The 11,944-nt window shown below is 51.1% G+C and overlaps 1 protein-coding gene across 1 annotated transcript; it reads left to right on the top strand.

The window, feature by feature from the left end:
• Positions 1-5,112: 5,112 nt before the first annotated feature.
• LOC122394361 lies at positions 5,113-11,296 on the top strand. Its single transcript, XM_043391195.1, has 4 exons — positions 5,113-5,230; positions 7,947-8,208; positions 8,539-8,733; positions 10,220-11,296. Exons 1-4 carry the CDS (start codon positions 5,224-5,226, stop codon positions 10,335-10,337), a joined length of 582 nt encoding a protein of 193 aa, XP_043247130.1. The 5' UTR covers positions 5,113-5,223; the 3' UTR covers positions 10,338-11,296.
• The last annotated feature ends 648 nt before the right edge of the window (positions 11,297-11,944 follow it).

Here is an 11,944-nt window from a genome sequence, read left to right as displayed (position 1 = left end):
CGTGTGATGACGCCTGCCGCAGTGCTCCGCGTCACATCGTGCATCACTGGGACACGTGGCGCTGATGTGATCGCGACCCAGGCAGTTAAAGCACAGTCCGTTTCTGCCGACGAACTCTGCCTTCTCACTCACAGTCAGCGCGAGAAATTCGTCACAGTGCTGGAGCTCGTGTGTTTGCTGACACATGGTACACCAGTCACTGTGTCCGTCCGCTGATGACTTTATGGCAGCTGCCCTCTCCCGCCTTACAGCCGCCGGCGTGGGCCGCGCCGACGCGGTGGTAAACACGCGTCTCGGACGGCACTCAGCGTCATTAGCCTCGACCTTCGGCAGCTGCTTGGTGGTCACGTTCAAGGCCAACCGACCAGCTGACACATGACGGCGAAGCCATTCGTCGAGATCGGCGAGCGTCGGACGAGTGATGCCGTTCTCAACCATGTGCTCACCCCACCTCCAGGCGAGGGAGGCTGGTAGCTTCCCAGTCACAGTGGTGACGTTCGTGGCGGCAGCGAGGTCGTGCTCGTAGTGCAGACACTGTAGGACGCTCACCGCGGTGTGGAGCTCACGAGACAGCTCTGTCAGCGCTGACAGGTCGCCATCTTTCACCGCCCGCGCTGTGAGCAGTCTTTTCATCGTGGCGTGTATCACACGGGACGGGTCACCAAACTCTCGCTCCAGCTCACCCAGGGCGGTGCTGTATAGACTGGCGTCGCAGAGCATGCCGCGCACAGACTCCTTCGCCGGCCCCGTCAGGTGAGTCTGCAGGTAGGTTAGCCGTTCCACATCGGTGAGATCAGCGCGGTCGTGCACCAGCGCTTTGAAGAGGGCTATCCACCGCGGCCACTCGATGGCAGAGCCGCCGAACTTCTCCAGCGTAATGCGCGGCAGATGCGGGACCGCTCGCGTGTCGTCACTGGACGGGCGCTGCAGACGCATTGCAGGTGGAGGCACAGCGCTGACGGGAGCCGTATCCACTGGTGGTACGTGTAGCTGAGACTGAGTCAGCCACTGTCGGGTGCGCGTGACCGACTCGTCCGTCTGTCGAGACACGCATACCTGCACCGGTGGCTCTGTTGCAACCACCGGGAGGCCGGCGACGGATGGTGCAGCGTAAGAACGAGCGAGCTGCGAACCCCGCTCCTCCTGCTCCAGCAGCTCCAACTCCAGCTGGCGGCATTCTGCTTCATCCTTCGCCGCCTGAGCTTCCAGCGCTGCCTGCGCCTCCGCCTGCTCCGCCTGCCGCCGGGACTGCTCTGCCTGCGCCTCCGCCTGTTGTCGGGCTTGCTCCGCCTGCGCCTCCGCCTGACGCCGGGCCTGCTCCGCGTCCGCCTCCGCCAGACGCCGGGCCAGCTCAGCCTTGGCGGCGGCGGCGCGCTGGGCCTGTTCCGCCTGGAGCTGGCTAAGTGCAGCCCGGCGGCGGGCTTCACTGAGACCGGAGGACGCCGTGCTGAAGCTCGCCTCGCTCCTCGTGTGATACGAGCTTCGGCGGCTTTGATGTGATTTCGCATCACTGGCATGTCGTGACCGCTTGTCAGACATTGTACTCACAGTTCACAACACCGCGTCGTCACTGTAAATCCATCACACTAGTTCACTGATATCCGGCCCGGAGGACCAGAATGTTCGTGAGAATCGTTCAGTTCACCCGTTCGTTCTCGTACTCGTTCTCTTTCGTCACCCGGAGGACCATAAAGTTATCGTTCATATATGTAAAAGTCTATTCTTGATTGACAGGCAAACGGTTAAAAGGGTAAATACGGCGGTCACAGACGCAGTTCACTGAATCGTATCGCGTTCTCGTAAGGCCACGTCGGCCGCGTCGTACGTAGGGCCACGTCGGCCACGTCGTGCACCGGGCCGTGTCGCACCGGCGGAGTCCCGTTGAAGACTGTCGGGCCCCCGTCCCGTCTCAGCCCTCGTGGTAGCACAACACGTGGGCATGAGAACCAGGACAGGGGCCAGATGACACGATTTACACATGTGCGCGCGGCGCGGCGCGGCGGGCCGACCGTCGCGCTCCGAGCGCCGGCCGTCTTCGTCAAGATACATACAGAAACGGATTTGCTCGCTAACACTAGGTAATGAGTACACCTCTTCAATGCCAAGTACACCTCTTCAATGCCAATAATGTTCACCGAGCGCAGCCTGTTGCAAAGTGACCGAGCGCCATTACCCCTCTCCTTCCCTCCCCGCCTCGGATAACCGTCCCGCCCGCCAGCTCCCTCCTCCCTCCCCGCTTCCCCAGCTCACGACCGGCACCCGCCGCGACCGAGGTCGGCCGGCCGTTGCCATGACGACCGTGCTGAGATGTTCCATCTCCGGACGGGCGCATTATGTGCACCTACTGCGCGGCTGCTCTCCCGATGCCGGATGCCGTCGGCGGAGGCTGGAGGCTGCATCCTGGCCGGCCCGCTGACGTCATTAATCCGCTGCGGCTGGAGCGCGGTATGGGTGGCTAGTGGCCAGCCGCTCACGGGATGAAGGCAGCGCCCAAGCAGCGCCGGTCGGCGCAGATGCGGCGCGCTGATTGGTCGGTTCTCGAGGCCGGCCGTGAGATCTCGCTGGTTATTGGTCGCTGGAAGCCGGCGGCGAGAGCAATCCAGGCCGGCCGTGGGAACGCGAGACGTTCAGATGGGGAATGGCACCCACCGGAAGGCCGCGTCGCCCCGTCAGCCACTTGAAGCAAATGTCAAGAATGTGGGGCAGCGGGTGCCGGGTGTAACCTGTAGATGTCTGAAGACCTGGCTACATTATGCATTTTCTGCGTGCGTTTTTACGGGTTTGTAGTTTTCTTTTCGTAATATCGTTTTAGAAAAATAAACGAGATGTCCCAGTCAAATTATGGCAGACGGCCGAGACCGTGAGTAAAGCGGTATTGGGAGCCAACAAGGCGTGGTCTGTAAGGGCACTGCATAGTGCATATCTCCCTGATAGCTCAAGAGAATGCTTGCTATCCCGCGTCGGTGGGATTCTTAGCCAGGAAAATACTTAATAAACAAATAAACAAATACATAATAAAATGTATAAATAAATCAATACATCAATTGATTAATAAACAGATAAACTAGGAAAGCTAGAAAGACGTGAAAAAGCAAGAGGTAGCCTATTATACTCGTATGATCTTGGACGGGGGTCTGCGCCAACTCCGTACCGACGGGGGGGGGGCGGATGACCCCCCCCCTGAGATCTGGAGAACAAAGCAAGATAGCGACAAGCGGTAGAAAGCATCGAATACGCACGGACAAGGTCTACAATTTTTACAAAGGTCATTTTCAAGTCAGGTCAAAGATGACGTCACAGGGGTAAAAAAAGTCAAAATGGAGCCGCTATATATGGATAGAGATTTTCTCAAATAACTTTCGAATTAGTCAACATAGGAACAAACTAAGGGCATCATCGTGATCCTCTCGTCAATCCGCATCGAATGATATATATGTTGACCTCGAAAGGTCAAGGTCAAAGGTTGACCTCAGGTCACGTGACCTCGAGATCATCATGTATATCATTCGATGCGTCTTGACGAGCTGAACACAATGAGACCATCCGCGCGGCTGTATCTTGTTTCTGTACGGAATTATTGGCAAAAAACTGCTGGTGACCTCTGATGACGTCACATGACCTTACAGCTGCCTTACAGCAAAACAGACCTCAAGGTAGTGAAGGTTGATCGTATATGAAGTCATGTATGGCATATGGGGCCATTCCGACCCGTTTTAGTGGTAAAAACAGGGAGTTGATTTTTCCCCCATTGACTTATAATGGGGAGGTCGATAAATTGACCTGACCTAAGGTCACCGATATCAAAATTCCGAGATATACAAATTGTAGCCACTAATGACCTTATAACATCCTGCGACTTTCAAAGGCCTCCGACATCTACTGTAGCTCTGGCACGGTGACAAAGTTGCAAAAAAGTGACTTGAGGTTGGGTGGGTCATTCAAAGTGACCTGGTGACCTGACCTTAAAAGTTAGGAGGTTCAAACCTGCACACCATGTGTAAAATTGATGAGGAGAATAGTCGTACGAATTTTTGCGGCGGTACGCGCCGCGGTTTTCCCGCTATTCGCGAAAAACCTCAGGGGGGGCGGATATCCGCCCCCCCCCCGATGCCCCCCTTTACGTTTTGTAGAATATCTCCGAAACCTGATGAGCTACGACCGTGAAACTTGGCATAGCTTCAAGTGAATATCTAGGCAATGTTTGGGGAACGTTTGGTGGTTGTAGCACTTAAGATGACGTCACAGTGACGTCAAGTTTTGTCGTTTTCCGATACGGACCGTGTCTCATGTCGCTGAGCATGAAAATTGAAACTAAACTGTAAATGAGGCATGAGCTAAACAGCACCTGCTGTCATCCTTAAACATCTAAGTACACATCCAAACCTCCCTTAGTCTAAGGAAAGACTACGCTCGCTTCGCTCGCTCCGTAATAATAGTAGGTACGTACAGGTTTAGTAACCTCAGGGCATCTAAAGAATCTCTTCACGAATGAGAACCGACGGTCAGAGCCCAAAATGTGAACGAGCCAAATATCGATGATTATATTTTGACCTGACCTGTGACGTCATCCGTGACCTCGAGGCTAATAAAATTAGGCTCCGCTCGACAGTTTTCCGGGGCTATCAGACGCCGTTTGAATTTTGACAATCGGTCCAGTAGTTTCGGAGTTAGGTAGGAGAGGTTCTATGAATACCCCCCCCCCCCCCGGTAGGGCGCGTTATACGCAGACCCCAGTGGTGCACGGGCTAAAATCTTAACCACTGCCTTTTTTACTTCTGACATTAAATTCCTCCACTTGTGTGAGCCTGGCAGCACGTTATGCAGTGTAGGCACCATGATCGTGTTACCCATTGTTTCGCAATGTTTAATAATCAACACACTCATCGAATCGGAGCATTGCGCCTTGAAGGAGTATGCTAATTATGCAATTTTATCGTAACACAGTTTTGATAAGATGTTTCCTTGCTATTATTGTCCTTGACAGTGCCGAGGGAATGTACCTATGCCTATCGCTGCGCCCGCACGTTATAGTGGGGCCAAGCATCGCGTAGTACACTTTCTCGCCACCAGGGCGGCACCACCGGCGAACAATAAAGCCGGCTACCGAAAGCTTTGGGTCACATTCATTGCCGGAAGGTGTTCAGAGTCCTGAGGGATTGTGCTGTGTAGTGTACTGAGCACAGCTAACATTGGAGGAGCCGCGACCGCCCATAGGATATCACAATGACCGGTAAGTGGCCGACGGAATCTTATTTCGCTGAGGCCAGCCCTCACCGATAAAAAATGCAGTGCAGTTGTCTCCCTGAAAAGAGAAAAAAAAAAGAAACACTCTAAATATGTGAAGAAAAAGCTGCTATTCCAGGGCAGCTAGTGCTCCTGGCAGCTCTGTTGATATGGATGCATAGGCGTTTAATTATTAGCATTTTCATTCAAACAATTCAACACAGCTGTGATTTTTTAACTTTTATAAAGCTTTTGCCTGCAGTCCTTATAAAACAATATCAATTTGCTCAGGCAAGGAAAGAAGCAAAGACGTTAAATAGAAAACTGAACATATGCCAGATTGACCGGCTTCGCTTTCATCTTCCTTCATTGCCTCCTCAATGAGCAGTTTGTTCTCCAGTCTGAAAAAGCTAAAATATGCTAGGGAAATATGTTTCATTCCATGTCATTGCACCTAGCGTCTGTAAAGATACAATGCATATTCTCTCACCAGTAAGACGTGCGAGCGAGAGGACGATTCCTGCAACTGCGCAAGTGAAAAGCGGCACCCTCATCTGTCTCGTGTGGAGCGTAATATTTACTGGTCCCCCTTGAGCTTCGTTGAATTTGGATGGATCTATCTGATGCAAAGACCGCTTGTCGATCGCCCGAGCTGTTGCCTAGATATACTCGTAAGCCTGTCAAAAGCGTCACGGGAACGGACCGGTTCGTACAACCCTTATTGATATTTTTCCGTTTAATCACATCGATAGTTCCGAGCAAGAACATCCTAACTCCTAAGTGTCAAATTTTTCTGAATTGAGATTTTTATACCATTTGACTCAGCTCGTCGAGCTGAGTCGAATGGTATAAAAATATCAACTATAAACTGACTTGTTCGTTGCATATATTCGCTCGCTCAAAAAAAATTTGCGACAGTTACGACGCGCGCTATAAGTTACCTGAACTGAGCGGCCTCTGTGTTGCTAAAAGCGATAGAATATGGACTATCTGGGCAAACATTCAGTTCTTGAGAGGCCTAAAATAGTGCTCAGTCAAACATATGCTAGCAACTTCTGCACATATGTGAAGCTGTCGGTCTAGATTCTAGAAGATACGAATATGTTTCGTTTGGTGTTCGTACGCTCAGTCTACTATTTCATGATTTACTCTAGATGCATTTATAACATAAAACAATTTTAACACAACATCATGGCATGTAATAACGCAAATAATCACTTCATTCATAAAAGTGCTAGGCTAGCGATTAGCAGCGGTTTACCGTGTCGAACCTACAGTCAGTAGGTTTCATTGCGTGCTTTGTCAGTGTCACAGTTACTCGCCACGTCGCGTCGTACAGCGTTCACCATCGCCAGACCTATTGGTTTTCTACATACGCGCCAGCCTAGGGGGGGGGGGGGGAGGCGGGTACAACCCCCCTCGCCGTTTCGCGTCTGCTAGAGCTAGAGCGTCGCGGAAAAACGAGCGTGTGCGCCGTAACGAGACGCAGCGATTAGTATTCGAATTCAAGGTCTCAGGTCAACCGGTGAGCCGCCCATAGCTCACCTTCAACCTATCATAAGAAGGAAAAAACAAGTTCTCTAGCACCTCAAACCTCAAAGCTATCAACCAACGACGTAGTGCTAGGGCTGAATTGAACGATAGGGCTTAGGTTTTATTAAACACTAACCGAACCTACATCGGTTTTCAACATTCGGCTGGGAAGGGGTGGAGTTGTCCGTCGCTTCGCACTATAATTGAGCCATCAGCCATGCATATATTCGCGGGGAAAAATGAGCATGTGAGCGGTTATATAGTTACAGAGACTGGTACCCGATGTTGAGGTCTCAGGTCAACTGTTGGCCTCTGAGGTCAGGCCAAATACCCCAAGGTAAGGGCCCGGGTTTAAGTGAAAAACTTCATCAAAAACTTCATCATCAAAAACTTCATGGTTCATCATCAAAAACTTCATGGTGGACTGAGTGTGTAAACAATTGATGTACCTATGAACATTGTGTATATGTGTGTTGTATGTGTATTGTGTAATGTGTATGTATGAAGATTGTACCACTACCCAACGTAATGCCCACTACTTTGTGGTTGTCGGGTATACTGAAATAATAATAATAAAAAATAATCCAAAATGGTCGCGGAGTCACGAATTTGGCACTGCCGGGTTTTAATGATCAGACACTTCACTGCTGCTATGCTTTTTGTTAGGGAAACATAAATCTATGGTGAAACGTCAAGTCTGGTCATAGCTGTCCAGGTCACGAAGTGGTGGAAAGAGGCCAAACCTACGTCATATCACTCCATTCGGCATATTGCTGGGTTCAATGGTGGCTTCCTTTGACTCGCTGGCTCAATTTTATGAAAAAATTATTGACGAAAAACTCTGATAACCATAATCTACCTAAACGACGTCATATATTACGTCATATCATGCACGTTCCAAATATAAAACTGTAGTAGGCATCAGAGCTGACAAGCTGTGCTCTACTTGTGGCCTGTTCTACAGGACTGTGCCCTCCTCCCCTCTGCTGCTGCTGCTGCTGCTGCTGCTGCTGCTGCTGCTACTGTCGCTTCTGGCCATCGCTGACATGTCGCTGTCCTCCCCAGGCCTGCCTTCTGCCCCGCTGCTGCTGTCGCTTATGGCCACCGCTGACATGTCGCTGTTCTCCCCAGGCCTGCCTTCTGCCCCGCTGCTGCTGCTGCTGCCACTGACGTGTCTCTGTCCTCCCCAGGCCTGCCTTCTGCCCCGCTGCTGCTGCTGGCCGCCGCCGTTCTCACGGTGACCCCTGCCACGGCCGCCACCCTCTCCGAGAGCACCAGCCTGGCCACGCTGGTGTCAGACGTGGTGGCACGCGCCACCAGCACCAGCGAGGTGCTCACGCTCAACCTCACCAACCTCATCATCCTCATCGTCATCAAGGCCATCGTCATCGTGTTCGGCATGTTCGCGTTCGGCGGCGGGTTTGGCAGCCTCTTCGGCGGCGGTTTCGGCAGGTGAGAGTGGCTGGGTGACATCGGGTGCATCCTTCGAGGCGATGTTGGTGCTAGGCTAGCCGAGGGCAGTGAACAGCTGCCCATTTTTGTCAACTTTAGTGAAGCGGTAGCAAAGAGCATGCTTCATGAAGTCATGTGTGACGTAGCGACGGCCGTCTAATTATAATTCAATATTCAGTCACTGGACTAATTGTACCACTCTGCCTTCGCTCTGGCCACCAATGACTTCATTCTAACCCTCGTTGACCCGAATCTGACCGCTGTTGACCCCACTCTGACCTTCCTTGACCCAGCTCTGACTCTCGTTAACTCCTCCCTATCTTTCGTCAGGTCGGCCGACGCGAGCCCCAGCGACTCGTGGCTGGATCGCGAGGACCTGCTGCTGATGCTGACGTACCTGCTCAGCTCTGACGGCAGCGACAACTACGAGTGCCTGAACAGGGTGGCCTGCGAGCAGCCCGACAGGGCGGCTCAGTACATCAACGCCGGGAAGCTCCTCCTCGGCGGAGCCAAAATGGCCGACAAGTGAGTGAGGTGTCTGAGCCAGGTCACTGACAAAAATACCCTGTAATTTTCAAATTTCAGATCTGTTTACTTTAAACAAAATGCACTTATTTGTAGATCTACGATCAGCAATTATCTGACTTCCGTCCAAATGAATGTAACTGATGTTATGCACGTAAATTGCATAATGGCTCCTAAGCTGTTCGGTGTAAAAATGATCACACTTGACCTCTGTACCATAAACTTACCAGCAATTCAACCGATTGGCAAACGAAATGGCACGGATTACAGCATATAGGGATTTCCAGCACACGCCGAACATAACGAGCAACGAACAAGCTAACCTCTATTATGCTTGGGTTGCACCTACACATGACATGCCATTTACCATGCACACACGACTGTAACCCTGTTGCGCGCTCATGTTGAGAAACAAACATAGTTATTTCAGCCTATCCACCTTTGGTAACCGTGATTGGCTTCGTCAGTTTTTGACACACGGCGTCACAGCCACGCTGGTTAGGCTTTCGCTATCATTTCCAGTCCACTGTCAAACTGGGGCAAACTTTTTGTCGTCATCTCATTGCGCTACCCCACGACTCACGTGCGCGTCATAAATGCGCGGCATAGCCACGGGATTGCGCACGTGCGCGCGTGCGGGCGCGCCCGATGTTGACATGGGGTTACAAGGTGCGGTCAACGGCGGAACGATTACCCCACACACTCGGTAACCGTCACAGTCAGTGGCGCTCTGTGGCGATGGGCAGTGCTCGACGGTGACCTCGTGTCAGTATCCCCTTCTCCGTCACCCTGCTACAGGTCGCGGCCCGTGCCCCCACCTCCCCTCACCAGCCCTCCGTCAGCCGTCGGGCGACGATACCGACGAAAGTAAAAGTGCGTCGCATTGTGCCGCCGGAGCGTCACGAGCGTCGCCGCGTCGTCGGCGTTTGACGCTTTGATGAGCTGTCGGGGTCGTCGCGGCGACGGGAACACTTTCTCTCCGACACGCACACTACTTGCGACGACAATGGAGAAGGGTCCCTGGGGAAGGGGAGGGTGAATCACGTTACGGGACGCCCGGCCACAAATTGGTTCATTAATGCGTCCAGTCGGTCGTGCAAGGAGGGCAGCCACTCTGGCGTGTCGACTGTTTTAAATTAGGTTTTGAAGAATTGAAGCTCCGTTGCCACGATCTATTCTTCCACGCACGTTTCCGTACCCATATTCGACACATATTACTGCGCAGCTTCTTGAATCAATCATCATCATATGCTAGAGTGAAACTCGCATGCTGTATGCACGGTGTGAAAGCTGCAGACATTTTTTTTCGGGAGTACATAATGAGGTGACCGTTATTTTTACAAACAGTTTTACCTCACAATCGCATAATTGCTACAAATTGCATATAACTTACAAATAATAGGTCTAACGAAATAGTTATAGACGCCCTAATAGTCCCAACGTCACCCGTCCGAATCGTTCCACTGACTCTACTTGTGTACCACAGGATCATCACCGTGAGTCCGGAGAAGTACACGAACGTGCTGCACGGCATGCAGAAGGCAGTGTACCACGGCCAAAGCGGCGGCGTCTGCAGTCTGCGCTACAAGTGCTCCCGGCACTGACGTCGTTGCGACTTCACTGACCTCAGGTTGATGGTGTCGTGATGACGTCACTGACCTCAGGTCGCGTCAGGGGAGGGAGTTCTCAGCGGAGTGGCTCAACTCAGTCAGCGGGACACTGGGGACACTAAGGTGGTATTTGGAAGCCGGCAGAAGCCTGAGCCGCCTGACAAGGTGCTGTTGTTGAAAAACAGCGCAAAATATCTCAATGTATGCTCCAAGCGCCCAGACCATGAATTTGCTGCTAAATTGACAAAGAGTTAAAGTGAGGACAAGGGACTACGATCATGAATCATCTCGGATCAGCCCCAGGTAAATTTGAACCCTTCAAACCGATATTTTACTGGCAAGTGTCATGAAATTGGTGACAAAAATACAAATATCCTGTTCATTGTTCAGTGTAATTAACGTAGAATCTACTTTCAAACGACAAACATTGTAAATACTGCACTATGTTAGAATATTTTAGCTTATTTATTGCCTCATCAATCGATATGGAGGACGCGTAAGTTTTGCTAGAGCTTCCAGATTGAAACTGAACTTAAAGAAAAATCGTGTCCCCTGTCACTTTTGCTCTGAATGTGTTAGGTTTGCGCTGTCGACTCCACTCTTTTATGTTTCCCCATTTTATTGTGTCTTGTTTGTTATCATTTGTATGCTAAATGGAAGTTCTGAATGTTACCCTACAATAATTGTGTGCCGTCACTATGCTTGCTTTGAATCTCCAACCATCGCGTTGTTCGCAGGATTATCTCTGATATTCCTCTTGAAGTGAAATTGATGAAAATAAGATTAATCCATCATGAGATTTAGTATATGGGTATGAATCAGTTGTACTCGGAGATCAGCAGAAACGTCAGACGTTGTTACAATTTATGTCCGCCCCGATTTCGTGTGTTTGACTGATATGCATGGTCATTGGCGATGTGATGAGACAATAAACTCGTTATGTTGTTTCACAACCGGTTGTGTTCCTTGATACGTTCGTTGAGTGCAAGTACGTAACTGCTTTGGTAGACGAGCATCGATTTGCAGCTTTCTGTAAGCTAAGGATGCCCCATACGAAGGAGATGACTGCTGAGACATGAAACACACCTTTTTTTCTGCAACGCTATCTTGGTTTACCTGTATGCATAGGATGTGCTTATATTGATCATTATTGGCGTTTGAATATCTAAATAGCACTACGATGTCAACGCGAACCACTGACAATGCATTCTATTCAAATTGTGATTACAACTGACGCGTTCCGGCTCCTCTATACCTGCATTTCTATCATTATCTCTGTCACACCGAATGGCGTAACTGGCTACTCATTGTTGAGGCACCGTATGTCGAAAGAAGAACAATATGGACGCTCAAATTACGCAGCACACAAACAACGTCCGTCCGTTCACGCCGTCTCTTCCGCCGTGCCGTCAGAATCCGTGACGTCACGGATTCTGCGGCTGCGGCGAAACAACAGTCTCTGGCCTATTGTCGGTGACGACGGCGCCGCTGACCTGTGACGTCATGTGATGGCGTCATATGTCCGGCTGGAGATAGTGCGGGGGGTTGCATCCTCGTTGCTTCCCGTTCCGCATCGTTCTGCTGTTGCAGAGTCGGCTGGA

The sequence above is a fragment of the Amphibalanus amphitrite genome, unplaced genomic scaffold, assembly GCF_019059575.1.
Source record: "Amphibalanus amphitrite isolate SeventyFive unplaced genomic scaffold, NRLGWU_Aamphi_draft 000587F_arrow, whole genome shotgun sequence".
NCBI classification, from domain to species: domain Eukaryota; kingdom Metazoa; phylum Arthropoda; class Thecostraca; order Balanomorpha; family Balanidae; genus Amphibalanus; species Amphibalanus amphitrite.
Note: the sequence above shows the minus strand (reverse complement) of the source record. Positions and strands in the feature narration are given on the sequence as shown.

Coding starts and splice junctions, on each gene's coding strand:
- LOC122394361 (XM_043391195.1), top strand. Junction 8,209..8,538: donor TTCGGCGGCGGTTTCGGCAG/GTGAGAGTGGCT, acceptor ATCTTTCGTCAG/GTCGGCCGACGCGAGCCCCA. Junction 8,734..10,219: donor GGAGCCAAAATGGCCGACAA/GTGAGTGAGGTG, acceptor TGTGTACCACAG/GATCATCACCGTGAGTCCGG.